This window comes from Struthio camelus, chromosome 3 (genome assembly GCF_040807025.1).
Source record: "Struthio camelus isolate bStrCam1 chromosome 3, bStrCam1.hap1, whole genome shotgun sequence".
Lineage (NCBI taxonomy): Eukaryota > Metazoa > Chordata > Aves > Struthioniformes > Struthionidae > Struthio > Struthio camelus.
This window is the reverse complement of record NC_090944.1, coordinates 99298651-99313532: the sequence shown is the minus strand read 5'-3', so window position 1 is coordinate 99313532 and position 14882 is coordinate 99298651. Positions and strand designations below refer to the sequence as shown.

At 46.5% G+C, this 14882-nt stretch overlaps 1 protein-coding gene across 1 annotated transcript in view; it reads right to left on the bottom strand.

Moving 5' to 3' along the window:
- Positions 1–11252, bottom strand: part of KIF26B (kinesin family member 26B) — a 316787-nt gene extending 305535 nt beyond the window's left edge. The window contains exons 1-2 of the mRNA XM_068939319.1: positions 10514–11252; positions 9766–10167 (exon numbers count right to left, since the gene is read on the bottom strand). Coding sequence (XP_068795420.1) covers positions 9766–10167; positions 10514–10576 — 465 coding nt within the window. The 5' untranslated portion in view covers positions 10577–11252. The remainder of the gene's footprint in view (positions 1–9765; positions 10168–10513) is intronic.
- Positions 11253–14882: the final 3630 nt, after the last annotated feature.

Here is a 14882-nt window from a genome sequence, read left to right as displayed (position 1 = left end):
AAATTTTAATGATACCCATTAGAAAAGAGGAAAACACGCGAGTCGCAATTCCCAATTTGGCGCATTTGGCTGCTGAATAAGATATTAATGTTTTTCTTTGCCCAGCACTATTAAATGAGCAGTGAAACTAATAGAGAAATGAAGAGTAATGGCTTCTATTCTTGCTGTTCAGCGCCTGTTTAAAGCCAAGACTGCCTTATTGCCCACTAGGCTTTCTGCTAGAGTCCATCAGGTGGATGGAGTAAACGGCTAATTCCTTCAGCATTTGGCAGTTAGTAGGCCAGAGGTTCATTTAGCTAAGAGGCACAGAAAAATAAAACTGTCCAATTGAAATAGTAGCATATAATCCTTCAGGCTACTCGTTAGAGGGAGAAGCCTACTCTCCTGAATAAGTTCAGTGTAATCAAGTCTGACTTTATCTTTGACAGGGCAGAATTTTGCCTGAGTGACTCCCATAGGAGTCAAAACAGAAACATGCAAAGGTAAAAGTTCTGCCCCATTTCTGGACCGCTTTTGCAAAGGACTCTGTAACGACCACACTCTTCAGGGTCACGGGCATCTCCTTCACAACTTGAAGCAGGTCTGTGGTGATAAGAGGAACGGACATTTCACAACAGAACCACATGATGAGCCACATGAAATGAGGGGTTGTATTCCCGCATCTCACTTACCTTCAGTTAATTAGGAGGGCAGAGGAGAAAAAGGGAATGAAACACATACAACCTGGGCAAAATTCATTCCTCTGCTGAGGCAGGTCTGCTCAGACAGTTCTGAATAAGCCTGAACACCCCTAAAACCATTGAGAATTCTCACTTTTTCTTCAGAAAAATATTTACTGTGGCAGATGTCACAGTCCACTTTCATTTGCTTTCCCCTAAACATTCGCATGAGTGGCATTTTGTTCCCATGCAAGTCCATGGAATAGAGAAGCTGTTGTGAATACCCAGATGCAAACAGTTACACCTAAGTACTTATGATTTAGGTGGCATGGTAAGCATGAACTTGAGAAGAGGTTTGCTATTAATAGATCACAGAAAATCTGCAGGTTCAAACACATTTCTACACAAACATATATAAAGCAAATCTTACTTGAACAGAAGTTGGAAACCAAAACACTTAAATAGACTGTATTCCTAATTTAAGATTTTCCTACAGCCACTGGACACAGACATCCTATCTCCAGCACACACATAGAGGCCCTTTGACACACACCACCAGCACCAGTTTGACTTGTTTTCCAGAGCCACACTTGTATTGGCTTGCAGGTTTTTTTTACTAGAATAAAATAATTAAAAAATAGGTATTCAATGGTATTTTCCTTAACCACTGAACCCACTGAATAAGAACACTCACTAGCCATTAACAAAATAGACACCGGAGGGACTTTCAGTAAATTTCTCCATCTTGTAGGGCAGCAAAATGAGCAGATGCAGCTCTGTTTTGTTGAAGAGGAAGGCACTCAAGTCTGCATAGGCAATACAAAAATCTTATACCCACACAGGATTCACTTATGTGAAACCAGATGTGTTGATTTACTTCTGAGGAGAGTACTGTCTTCCGTTTCTACCATGGAGAGTAAACCAAGTCCAATTTAAGACCATATTAGTTCTCCACGTCTCACAACAGAACTCTTTTGGCGAAAGAGCTGTTTTGCATGAAGATTAATGAATACTGTTTCAGAAGGAAGCTGAGGAAAGGGAACTAACTTATGGTTCTTCAGACTGAAATCTTGTTTCCTCCCTCCCAAGAAATAGAGGGTATCTTACAATATACAAAAAAAATGCAAGATCAGCCATGTACTACATGGTTTAATAGTACATATTGAAATGAATAGCAGATTTGAGTGACAACTAGAAGTGAACAACAGAATACCAAAACAAAATTCTAGGAGCAACCACACCGATGCTGAAATGGTAAGTAGCTTTTAGCAACTCTAATCATAACTGTATTATTCCAAATAAAATAAATTGAATTCTAAGACCGTGACAATAAATCTAAGGTGCAATTCAACATTCCAACTTTTTAAATTCATTCTTTTGCATAGTTGGTATCATATTTGCCTTTAATTTTTCTTTTGTGAAGTAATTAAAAAATAATCCCCAAGTGTACTAGCTACAACTTACGTTACAGTTGGATGCATTGTGCTGCTCTCCTGAGTACCTCTCTCAGAGATCACTGCCTCCTCACATCTGCTGTTGTAATAGAACATCTAGTCACTGCCTGACCTTCAGTCAAAAAGATCTGAGTTTAGAAAGCAGAGCTATTGGAAGCGTTTGAACTATCTACCATTTGGATAAGAACTAAGGCAGGGAGCAACACCATATGTTTCCAAGGAGGAAGTGACCTCACAGGAAACTTGCAAGGATGCTAACTTATGACCTTCATATGAAGAGGAGGAAAAAAAGGCGTGTTAGGATGCCCACAGGGGTCCAAGATCTCCTAGCCCTGCTCAGCCAGAGCAGCATGTCTGACTGCTCTTTTAAATGCATGAAAGTATTGCTTGATTAGAGGCATACAATTGGTGCAGCTCTGGCCTAAATGAACTCCTGCGGATTTCAGTGAAGTCAGGACACAGTCAACAATGCCAATTTCATAAGTCAATAGACTGACAAGGTTCATATCTGAACCATCATTTCCCCTCTTCTCTTTCCCCTTCCCACCTCTTTGCTGATCTTATAAGTAACCAGTAGTAGTTCATATAATACAAGGAAAAGACTTTCCAGTATCTGATAGCTCTTACAGGATCTTTTAAACAGCCCCCACCCCAAGCTCAGAAGGATCCAGTCAACATTACACTGCCCTATCAAATGTCTTGTGGGTCTGTGCTTTTATTCGGAGAGAACTCAAAAATGCTCCCACTGAAACAAAACTAGGCTGTACTTTAATATCATAAATAAAGGGTGTGATGCGGAATACTGAGCATAAGCAAATGTAAATTCTGGTTGGAGATGCTATGACATGTTTCAGCTGTATATGAAGGACTCCAGTTATATATTCCAGGTTTCAATTTCAAGTTCCAAAATCAGAGATCTAAACACAGCTTTTAGCAGCCTACTTATGCTCACAGTTCTTTATTTTTTACAACCCTGTTTAATATAGGAAGGTTGCACAGAAGGCAACTGAAAATAAAACTGGGCAACATAAGTTGCTGGGGGATTGGAGTCCCATAAACCTAGGAATAAGGATGCAGCCAAGGCACCATCATCTAACGGTCAACCTTGCTCCAATGACCAGCCCCAGTTAACAGAAACTGTTAAATGAAAGAGCGCTATTTCTTTCAGACCTGCAAGCTGAAGCTTCCAAAGAAAAGCAGCACTTTAGGGTGTGAATGCAGCAGACTGTTTGCAGCTATTACCTTATCGCTGCTTTCTGGAAGAGTAACACTCAAACAAATGGTTGTAACTTCATTTAGTGTAACAGTGCAACCAAAATTAGGACTAATGATGGGAAAAAATTTGAAAGAATTCTACAGCTTTCCACTCTTGGCATACTATTTTGTTCATCACGTTGTTGATACGTACTTCAGCTTGCTTAATTCAAATGTAACATGTAATCTGCTTTTCTGTGGTCAGGAATACTTCTCGAATTGCAGCTTCAGCAACAAATAACCTAGATCAGGAATTATTCAATCAGTGGGGAAGGAAAAAACCCATCTAGCTGTATTCCTCACACTTCACTAACGTGCTTGCGTCTCAAGCTACAGCGTAACACTTCGCTAAAATCTAAGCTAGCAGTTTAACTTAAAACATCTCTCACACTTCTGACACATGGACTACATGCCACAAAACGCTGCAGTTTCTACTATATCATTATATAGAGCATGACAGTCAAGTTTATTGCAGTGGTGGACTGCAAGTTCAGTGCTTGGAAGCATCCCAATTATATGATGTCAAAGGCTATGTACTGCTGATGAGGCAAAATTTGTGCAAATGTCTTTCAACCCTACATACACAACATTGCAATGTTCTAATAATCTGCTGACTTAGGCATGAATCCCATTACACACTGATGGCCCGTATTTGTAATGTGTGACATTTTTACTAACACTGTCAGGGGAATTCAGCATGGATTACCTTTCCTCCTCCTTTTCCTCCTCTTCCTCTTCTTTGTCCCCTTCCAAAATTACATATGAAAATTGTGTGCTTGTTAAACAGGATTGCTACCTATGCTACAACGTTTACATTTAGGAAGATAATAAAACTATCTCAAAGACATAAGAAGATTTTACAGGCTGGTGCAGTACCAATGGCCTGTACGAGGCACCCTGAAGAATTTTTGTCAATTAATAATAGCCCTACATGAAGAAGCCAACTACAGAGTAAGTACTGGCTGTGTATTTCTGAATATAGTGTTTTCAGATGCACAGCCAAGTCTCCATGGAAAGATCAGTTTTGATCAAAATTTTGGTCCTCCTTAGAGATTCACTTCAGATGAAAATTTCAGTAATTGTTTTCCTCAACAGCCCAATCTATGGTCTCCTGGAAGTATTTCCTTTTCTGACAGGAAAAACATTATAGTCTCAATTCACTGAATATAATCATAGGCCTGTTCCTAATTTCCAGGGCTCTCAGTAACAGTGAGCCTTTGTGACCATATCAAGAAAGCTGCAGAGCTAGCAGCCTTGACAGCTTCCCAAAAAGGAGTCTTTAACACACAGTATCTTCACCTTCACCTCAAAGACATTCACAAGCTCGAAAGAAATATTTACGTCATTTCATATGCTGACACCATGGACTGTTGCAGCAAGACAGGTGACCTGCAGCAGCTTTCAGAAAAGGGTTTACATGAATTTGTCAGAGGTGAAGGCATATCCCTTCATCTACTCTGGACTACTGCAAGCAGCTGTAATTCCTGGGTAAATAACGTAGCTTGTGGTTTCCCAATTTGTCAGAAAATATACAATTGTAAAAAGATTCACAGATGAGTTATGCTAAATGTTTGGTATTGTGACCTGTGATGCAATACAAACGAATGGTTGTTGTTGCCTCAACTTTAATGGAGTTAATCCTTCCAAATGCTGACAAATTACTGCCTCGGGCCATTTAAAATCACATTTCTAATGCAATAATCCTATCTGCATTACAATGAGTTGGGATGAAATGATTAGGTGCCTGAGATTTTTGCACAGTGAATTAAGTCACCATACAGACTGGCCGTGCTTGTTCACAAATTAAACGTCTGGACGGAAATGAAATTCTATTATTCTGCCACTTGCTAGGCTTTGAGAAAAGGTTCATTACTGTCCCTTCTCTCTACTGGGAATGTTTTTAAAGTAGCGAGAAGCTAACAGGAAGCTATTTTTCATTAGATCATCGTCAGGGCTTTCTTCATTATTAATAATTATTAGTCAAGTCTTTGACTACTGAGCACCTCTGGAATAAAAAAAAGGCTAATTCAACAATAAGGAAGCAAAAAATGAGCTAGAATTTCAGAAAACCATGAAACAGAAAAAGAAATTGTATCCTGAATGCATTCCTCCCCTCTCCCATCCACAGATACATTGTGCTAAACCAGAATATGCCAAATTTCTATACACAGAAGCACAAACTTTTTAGCTAGATGACAGTCCGGAATATAAGCCACCTAATAATGTCAGTGTTACTCATTTCTAGAATTTAAATTAGTATCGCTACTTCCTAGCCCATTCACAAAATGCCAAAGTATATTAATGCCTATATATTCAAATTACTTCTTGGTGTAAAGGCTGCATTCAGGATTTTTTGAATCCTGTACTAACAGATGCATAATAGCAAACTTGAGACTACTTTTTTTTGTTAATATTCAGTTGATTACCTTCACACACTATAATGTAATATACATAAATACAGTGACTTTTCAATTAAACTTAATAATCACTTTTTTGGTGTCTGCCTGTGAGGCTAGTGTTCCCCTGATGCCAGAGGATACCACAAGTTTGAACTCAAGACAACCAGACTTCACTCAAATTTTGATACGCATGGAGTGTGATGCCATAAATACCTATGCTAGAACTTTGCCTGATGTCCTGAAAGCATAGCCCAAGAAAAAGCTTAAAATTAAAAAAAAAAAAAAAAGAAATCTAAATATTCAACACTAGTGATTTCTGAAACAGTCCTTATTGCCATGGTAATGCTTGATTCTATAACATAACCCTACAAACAACGGCTGGCAAATACTCTACGATATTTTCAGTTACACTGCAATGTGCAACTATAACAACCGCTCAAGCTAGTCGTTTCCCACAGGCGTGCTTCACATGGAGGTTACAACAACATTTCATTTTCATAACACATAAGCCCTTGTTTGCAGGTAATTGCTGTACATCATTTATTCACATCTGTATCACAAGAAGGGAAAAAAAACCAACCTTTAGCTTTTTTCCTTTTTGTAAATGTCAGGGAATACAGCATTTTAAATGGTTAAAATAAAGTAGCAGAACTATAATTACATATAGCTCACCTTTGCGACTTACAAAGAAAAGTCAAACCCCAAGTTTTCATCCTGTTGACACATTAGGAGAGAATGCTTCTATTTAAAGCCAAAAGCTCAACACCTCAGCACTAACAATGAGCTAGTCAGAGGCAGTTTGCTCCAGGTTAAGTGCTGCTTTTTCTGTATCAAATGAAAAGCTTCAGTTCATAGCTTCACGTATAAAGCTTGGTCTGTTTATGCAGTAATTAAATGTGCTATTACACTTTACAGATACATACAAACCTTTATATGATTACACACAGTAAAAACCATTAGTGTAGGTACACATTCAGATAGGTTACTGCAGATTCCAATATCCTCTGCTAGATTCATGTCAAGACACAGACACCTTCAGATTCTGCTTGTTCTGTAATACAGAATACTCATAGTTACGTGCATTTCTAAATACAATACAAATGTGAAATAGGTGTCACTGACAATAATGCTAACAAAATTTCTAGGCTGCCTTCAACAGCACCAACAAAAAATGTCTCATAAGCCAGCTGGATCTATAAAGGGCGACTGATGCTTTTTAAATGCTCCATTTAAGTGTTCTAATAAAGGTGTATTACCAATTAGCTATATCCTTACTGGGCACCACAGTCTTGAGTTGTAAGATGCTTAGCAAGTTCTGGGGAAATAGCCAAGATTAGGAATTAGATCTGCTCATGCTTCTGCTGAAATCAGTGCTTGGATAAAATCTGCTCCCATGAAACGTATTCCCACAGAACAAAGAGCATACTCTACAGGACCCTAAAAAATACCAGCTACACCAGCAGAGCATGGTTGACTCCAGCCTCAGTCCAAACTGCAAGCAAATTTTGCCCAGACACATGACAGTTTTCTACCCTTCTCCAAGAGATCCTGTACATATCTCTCTCACAGAAAGCAACCCCAGCGCATCACTGTAACACACAGCTGCAAAGGCAGCACACAGACCATGGCTGAGCTGGAGGGCAAATGCCAGCACTCTGCTTTCCGCTGAGCAGACGCTGCAAAGGCTACTTAGTGGACACCAGCAACACAAACTTACAAGACTAGCGCATCACATCTAGTCCAAAGAAGTCAATGGCACTAGCCATGATATCCTGGGTCACGTAAACCAAAGCTTCACTGTGCTGGGCAGTGTCTGCTGAAGGCAGAAATCACTGACCCCAGAAGTTCCTATTGGTTGTAAATAAGACAGAGAGGATGAAAGTGATGTTTCTGCAAATAGTCACAACCAGGTAGCACCAATCTGTGGAAGGAAGCTGTGTGCAAAAGGCTGGAGCACCCCAACAGGACTGAAAGTGCAAGTACCACTGAGCAAAGCTAATGGGGCAGGGGGTCACCAAAGCTCTCAAAGACCACCTTATTTCTGCCTCTTTCCTCCTCCTAAATTCATATCTACACATTGGATAGCAATGGCTTCATAAACAACACTCCCACAGAACTCAAGGGTTGGGAGAGATGTTAGAAAAGAAAAAGAGCACAGGGTGAGCAGGCTAAAACTGGAGAAGGCTTATTACTGATGTTAATAAAGACTGTACAAGCTGGACTGCACAACATCATCAGTTAGACTGTGTGAGCAAGAGAACAAGACAATTAACAGTAGCAGCATGAAGGTAACATCTGTGGAAGGCTAGGACAGGCAACGACTACTACTGTTACAAAGCAAGCATACTGTACACATCTTCACATCACTGCAAAATCCGTCTGTTCTTTGCTACCTAACACTTTGTGAGAGACAGAAAACCCTGCTGCTTACATATTATCCTTGCCCATCTCAGTTATTCTTATGGCCTCCATATCTGTACTGGCAATTTCTCACCTATACCCACAGCAGGTAATCAGTGCCAAACCACGCAGCCTGAAATCTGTGAAGATTTTCATATAGGGTGACTTTCCAAGGCATCAACTATGTATTAACAGTTAATTTAAGTGTATTAATTTTTGTTGGTTCCCCCCTTCCCTTTTCATGAATAATTCAGTTAAGCCAGCTCTTAAGACAAGGTTACAAGCAGCCCTTTAGTCTTTTCTTCAAGCCAGCACCAACTCCCCCTCTAACGGCAGGTAAATAAATACTGGTGAATACAACACAACAGTAATAACAGGGACCCTTCCACAGCAATCAGCTCTTTTCCATGATACTTCTTTATTGTAACCACTAATGAAAACTCTTTGAAGTGGAAAAGTAAATATTATCCTTTGATAGTACCTGACCCAACAGGGCAAACAAAATTGCATTGTGTTACATTCTGGGAGCTCTAGACCCATTCACAATACAACACTCGCCGGGTTGCTATGGAGGAGCCCAGCGCTTACTATCTTGGTAGCACAGGTTAGCCAACAGCTGCAGATCACTTTGTATGACTGTTAATCTCTATATGCGATACAAATGAGGAAAGCAAGAAACAAAACAAATCCAGGGAATTTCAAAGTATGCCTTTTGAGAGACCAGATTCTCAGCAGAGAGAGAAAGCAGCCTTCCCCCTCCTACCCACAAGCAGTTAGCTTCCAAAACCTTGGGCCAGGTTTCAGAAATGCTTGCTTGCTCTTTAGGCACTGTATTTTTCAACCCAATGCTCTTGGTCCAGCATCCTCGAGTATTTTTATGCTTTCTTCTAAAAAAAACACCACTACCTGCTTCTCTGCAAGAAAGAACCAACACCATGCTGTCCTTAAGTTAATGAGGCCCTGGAGATCTGGGTTCAATGCCATGGTCTGCTACAGCCTTCCCAAGTGACCTCAAGGATCATGCTGTATTTCAGGGCTTCATCTGGACCTGAAGCTACAGGAGGGTCTTTACTACACCAGGCCCGGCAAGGGAAGTACGGACTGCGGGCATCAGACCGTACACACCTTGCCAGCCAAGTCTCGGGCCATTTTGTAAATCTAGCTTTTAGGGACAGAGGAGAGCAAAAGGCGAAGGGAGTGATGACTCCCATGTGATATTCACATCCCTGCCTGTCCTCAGGGGAACGAGAAAACAAATATATGGGAAACCGCCATGCAAACCACCATCAGTGCAAAGGCAGAGGGAGGCATGGTGCGAGCCTGAAGGTTGGCCGCAGCGGTCCCAAGGCCTTGCGGCCCTCCAGGGACTGAGGGGCCCTCCTCCACGCGAAGCAAGAGGAGGGGGTGGGACGGGGCAACAAGGCAAAGGAGGGCCAGCCCAAATAACCCCTAAAAAGCTCAGCGGTGGCACGAGCGGAGCAGAGCCCAGGTGCCGGCGGCCCCAGCGGGAAGCCCGCTCGCCGTCCCGCCCCCCCCCCCCCCCCCCCGCCCGGCTGGATGCCGCGGCCGGCTCCGCGCACATGCCCGGCGCCCGCTCACCTTGCTGCTGACGGGCCCGGGGATGAGGAGCTTCAGCGCCTGCCTCTTCAGCTCCGCCAGGCGGGCGTTGCAGTGCTCGCACCAGACGCCGCGGTCGGAGCCCGGCGAGGAGCCGCCGCCGCTGCCGGAGCCCGGCGAGCCGGTGCCGAAGCCCGGCGAGCCGCCCAGCGAGCCGGGGGAGCTGGTGCCGATGCCGGGCGAGGCGGGTCCCGGCGAGCCCGTGAAGGAGCCCGGCGACGAGGTGCCGGAGCCGGGGGATGGGGTGCCGGAGGAGCCCAGGGCAGAGCCTGCTCCCTCCGGGGCCGGGCGACTCCCCGCCCGAGACTCCTCGTAAGCCTTCCGGTACCAGCTCTCGGGGGAGAAGGGGGCGGCGGGCTTGGTGGGCGAGCAGGGGTCGGTCACCTGGAGCGGGAGAAGGAGGGAGGGAGTGGGTCAGGGCAGCAGGGCCGACGGCGCCGGGAAGTTTCACTCGGACCTTTCGCGCCCGCGGACCGCGCCGCGCCGCGCTCCGCCGGGCGCCCGCCGGGGCCAGAAAAGTTGCGCCGGGGGGGGGGGGGGGGCGGGCCGGGCGCCGCGGCACGCGCCGCCGGCGGCCGTTGGCAGCCGTTAGCGGCCGTTGGCGGGCGGCGCGCGGGCAGCGCCGGTAACCGCCGGTCGCGGGAGCGCGGCGGCCCGGGGGGAGGGGCGCGGAGCTCTGCGCAGCGCGGCAGGCGCCGCCGGCCGTGCCTCTCCTCCGTGGACAACTTACCCCGTATTTTCTGCTCCGCGTTGTGACTGCAATTCGCTCTTTATTTCCAGCCACCGAATTCATGATGGCTTGACCACAGGAGAATTTCCTACAGGTTCCCCAGTTTACATCCAAAGGGAATTTTCGGCCCCACAGAAGTCCCCTCGCTGGCTGGGCAGGCGGCAACCTCTGCTCTGGATGCAGCCTTCTCCTCAGGCAACGCTCAGCCCCCAAACACCATCAATTCTCAGGAAAACGTTTAGGGTCTGGGTTTTCTTCCAGTCGGTTCTTCCTCATTGTCTTCTCTCTCATTCACTTACAATCCGTGTTTTCACAGGAACAGCAACATCCCGAGTATCAACATTTCCCCCAGCCGAGAGCACGGTTTTCCTCCTCGAGTGAAATGCAGCATCCAAGGTACCTTTAGGGAGGCGAAAGAGAAGGAGCGTGAGCTGCGCCCTCCTCGAAGCCGAGCCTGCTCCCTCTGCTACGGCGGTAACTTGTTTCCTTCACCAAGGTTTGTAACTGAGTTAAAAAGAAATCCTCCAAAAATATCGGGAGCCAGTCTCTGGGAGGAGCCTCTGAGTCCCTTGCAGCCAATATCCTCCTGCCCGTTTGTGCCTGACAGTTTTGTGAGGGAAGGGAGGCTCGGGCTCGGCGGCGGTGTCGCACTCCCCGGCCAGCCGCGGAGCTGCAGCGCGCCTGCACGGGCGCCCCCGACGGCGCCGCACGCCCCGCCGGAGCCGCGCCGCAGCTCTGCGCCGCCGGCCGAGCAGGGTCCATTTTATTTTGCAGTATTTCTTGATTGACATTTGCGATTTTCCCCCTTTCCTTGAAAAGGGCGGGGGGGGGGGGAGGAGAAGAAACCTTGTTGCTTCCACTGCAGTTATTGGTGAGTTGCCTGGATTCAGGGCTTTAATGAACATGATTTCACAAATGTTCCAAATCCTCCCTAAATGACTGTGAAAGAAAAGCAAGCTGTATCTGCGACAATCACTGGCATCTCTTTTCCATGCTGTGATTTTAGGGGTATTAATTTAACTTGCAGTCGAGGGCATAAAGGGATCTCTTAACAATAAAATTCGACACAGTTTCTTCCTTACTCATCTTTCCCTTTTAATTACGATTTCTTTTTGCAGACTATGTGTATCTGGTTACTGATCCTTATTTAGTTCAAATCCTGATGATAGCAAAGTCACCTCTAATAAACCTTCTTCCTCAAAACAAGTTGCTAATTTATTTTCTCAGAAATTGATGCAATAAAGAGCTAAAAGCCGGACCCCTGATACAGTCAAAATACAGGGTGATGCAAATGGGAGGGCAGAATGCACAGGGGACTTAAATCCGCCTTTCTACCCTCCTATTGTTACTCCATATAAACACACCCTTCCAGCATCTCTGATGTCTCCTGGGCTGCAAGGGCCGGGAGGGACCAAAACCGTTCCACTGAATCACCCAGTTAGAAAGCTCTCAGTACCTTTCAGTTTTCACAACTATTCTGCCAGTATTAAAGGTGCATAAGATGCTCTGTCATGTTTTGACTTCACTGAATTATTGCTCTTATAATGGAGCAGCCATTCCTGCTCTGGGTAAGAAAGCCTTAGTCTAAGCTGCAGAAGCGGCGCAGCCCAGGGTAGCCAGATTGTACATAAGGCACCAGTAGTGCCTTATGTATTTACATATGGGCCACGAAAAAGCAGACAAACCAGCAAACAAAGGAGACGTGTCCCAGCTCCCTTGGCATGTGAATGGGTTTCACATAAAATCCACGTGCAAAGATCCCGTGTTTCGTTCTGTAGACAGATGTGATCAGGATGACAAACTAATGCAGAAAAATGCAATGCAAGTCTACAGCAGTACCAAGTGGGTATACGCTGTAGGCCCAAAGACACTGACTGTAGGCAGCCATGTGCCATTTGCACCATGGTGTATAACTTTTAATTTTCCGGGATTAGCATTTCTGGTGGCAAACCGGCAGATTCGCTTCGTTTTTCATCAGACCTTTAATTAAACGCGCTGCTAGCTATGCCTGCCTAACCACATCTGCTCTGTCAGCGATCATCCTGTGTGCAATGGCATGCCTACCCTGGGAGGTTATGCCCGTCCTGTGGGCGAGGGGCAACAGATTGACGGGCGCGCTGACACAAACCAGGCTGCAGACTGCTGCCCTGCACGGCTGGCGGTGGGTGGGTGGGCGGCAGAGATCCGCCCGCACCTCCGTCTCCACTTTTATCTCCCCACGCCAGAGGCAGCGGGCACCGGGGCTTGAGCTGTCGCCGGCGCGGCGAGCCGGGCCGTGGCGGCGAGCTGCGATGCGCCCGGAGCTGGGCGGTCCCCAGCGGGGCGGCGGGCGAGGCGCGGCGGACACAGCCCGGGCAGGCGGGCGGCGGCCCCGGCCCCGGCCCCGGCGCGGCGTTCGCGGGCGGCGGGCGCCCTCTGCGGGCTGCCGCGGCGGCGGCGCCCGGCGGTCACCCGCGGCCTGGCCGCCTCCCCGCCGCCGCCGCCGCCGCCATCCCGACGGCTCCGGCCCCTACCGCCGGCCTGCGGCCGCGTTTCCCCCCACTCTAGGGAAATACCTGCCGTGCTGGGGAGCGGATCGGCCTCACCCGCTTGGGAGCGAGGGTTCAGGGAGCTGCGCGGGCGCGGCCGCACAGCCGCTCTCTCCCCACCGCTCGTGGGGCACCAGCCCCCCAGGCGGGCGAGCTGGGCCTTTCTCACCTCACGCCGGCACCCCTGCCCTAAAGCCGGGCTGGAGCGGTGTCGGCACCCCAGCCCGGCTCCTGCCTGCCTGGCAGTGCCTCCCTTCCTTTCCTGCTTGCTGCCACCCATGCAAGGGCTCAAGCAGCCAGCAGCCAGCCAGGATGAGCCAAGCAGCCCGGATGATCTAGGGCTGTGCTGAGGCATCGGCAGCCTGGCGCATGCCCCAGGGGCAGGGGATCTCTTGCTGTGCTGCTGAGGGGCAGTGGAGCTCCCCCAGGGAAATACTTGCCCATCAGCACAAGCAGGATCTCAAAGAGGTTTTTCACCACTACCTCAGGCCTCAGGCGGTGACCAATGGGATGGAAAACTGGGGTCATGACTGGGTGAGGAGAGAGACCGCTTCCAGTAGGTACATTAGGATCTCGGGAAGTGGTGAAATTATCGTTTGCGCTGAAGAGTGTCACTAGCTCATTTGCATTCTCTCATCCCTCCGGTTTGGGGGAACCACTGAGACGGTGACACTGAGAGACCACCACTCGCATCATGCCGTGCCACATGATTGCACTGCCTGGGCTTGGGCGCTGGCTCTATTGCTGTTGTTGGATCATCTCTCCCTCCTCACAGTGTCAGTGTTTACAGACACTTTGTGTCATTCAAGCAAGGCTCTATTGAACATCCTGTGGGAATTTTTGGAAGCTGAAATGCTCCAAATTCTCCAGTTGGAGATATTTTGCTGCTAAAATATTTTGTGCTGGCCAAAGCGGAGGATCGTTCCAGCAAGAAGCTCTGCTAAGAGCCCTTTCTCTGGGTTAACACTTTCCTTTCTGACCAGCATTGAAGTTTGGCTTTCTCCCTTTCTTCAGGCTTTTTTTTGTGGGGAAGTTCAAAAGGTTACCACTTATAATCCCTTCTGCTCCTTGTGTATGCATAGGTCACTAAGGAGAGAAAGACATTTCCGTAGCAGAATCATCAAAACGCTGATGACGTGCAGAGCCACAGCTACTTCTTGATTTCAGGTTTACACATTTCTTGTGTTACTATAACTGGTACTCATGGGAAGCTGGCTTAACTGTAATCCCGCATATGAGTTACACTAGCAGTTCAGAAGAAATAGCTAGGCCATAAGATTGTGCCCAAGCTTATTTCTTCTGCTACAGACTACTGGTCTCGCATTGGATCCCTCATTGATTGCAGCTTTTCTAGTTCTAGTTTAGGCAGGGGGTAAGATTTCCCCATCCTAAGATAAACGTTGGTAAGTTAACTTACACTGTGTGATCCCAAATGTAAGTTTATTGTGATGTGATTTATTAGGATAAAATAGTTAGAAGTCACGGTGGATGCAGAGCACACTACAGTAGGATTGTGAAGAAGGATTTTTTGATCTGTAGGTATTTTTAGATTTATTCTTCAGTTAGGGGTGTTCTTAATTCCAGACACAGAGATGAAGAGCTGGGGTTGTTCAGACATTTATAAGGGAACGGGAGCCAAAGCCTTGAGTCCAGGCATAAGTATCAGACAGAAGTTCAAACACAAGCCTATCTTAAAGCATTGAGGGTAGAACTCTGATCTGGACCTAGATTTTGTTCCTATATGGAATGTTATGATCTGTCTTTTAGCTAGTATGCAAACTTCCAGTTTCTTCATCACATACGCGTTTGCTCTGCTGTGCTATCACTCTACTGCTTTGAGT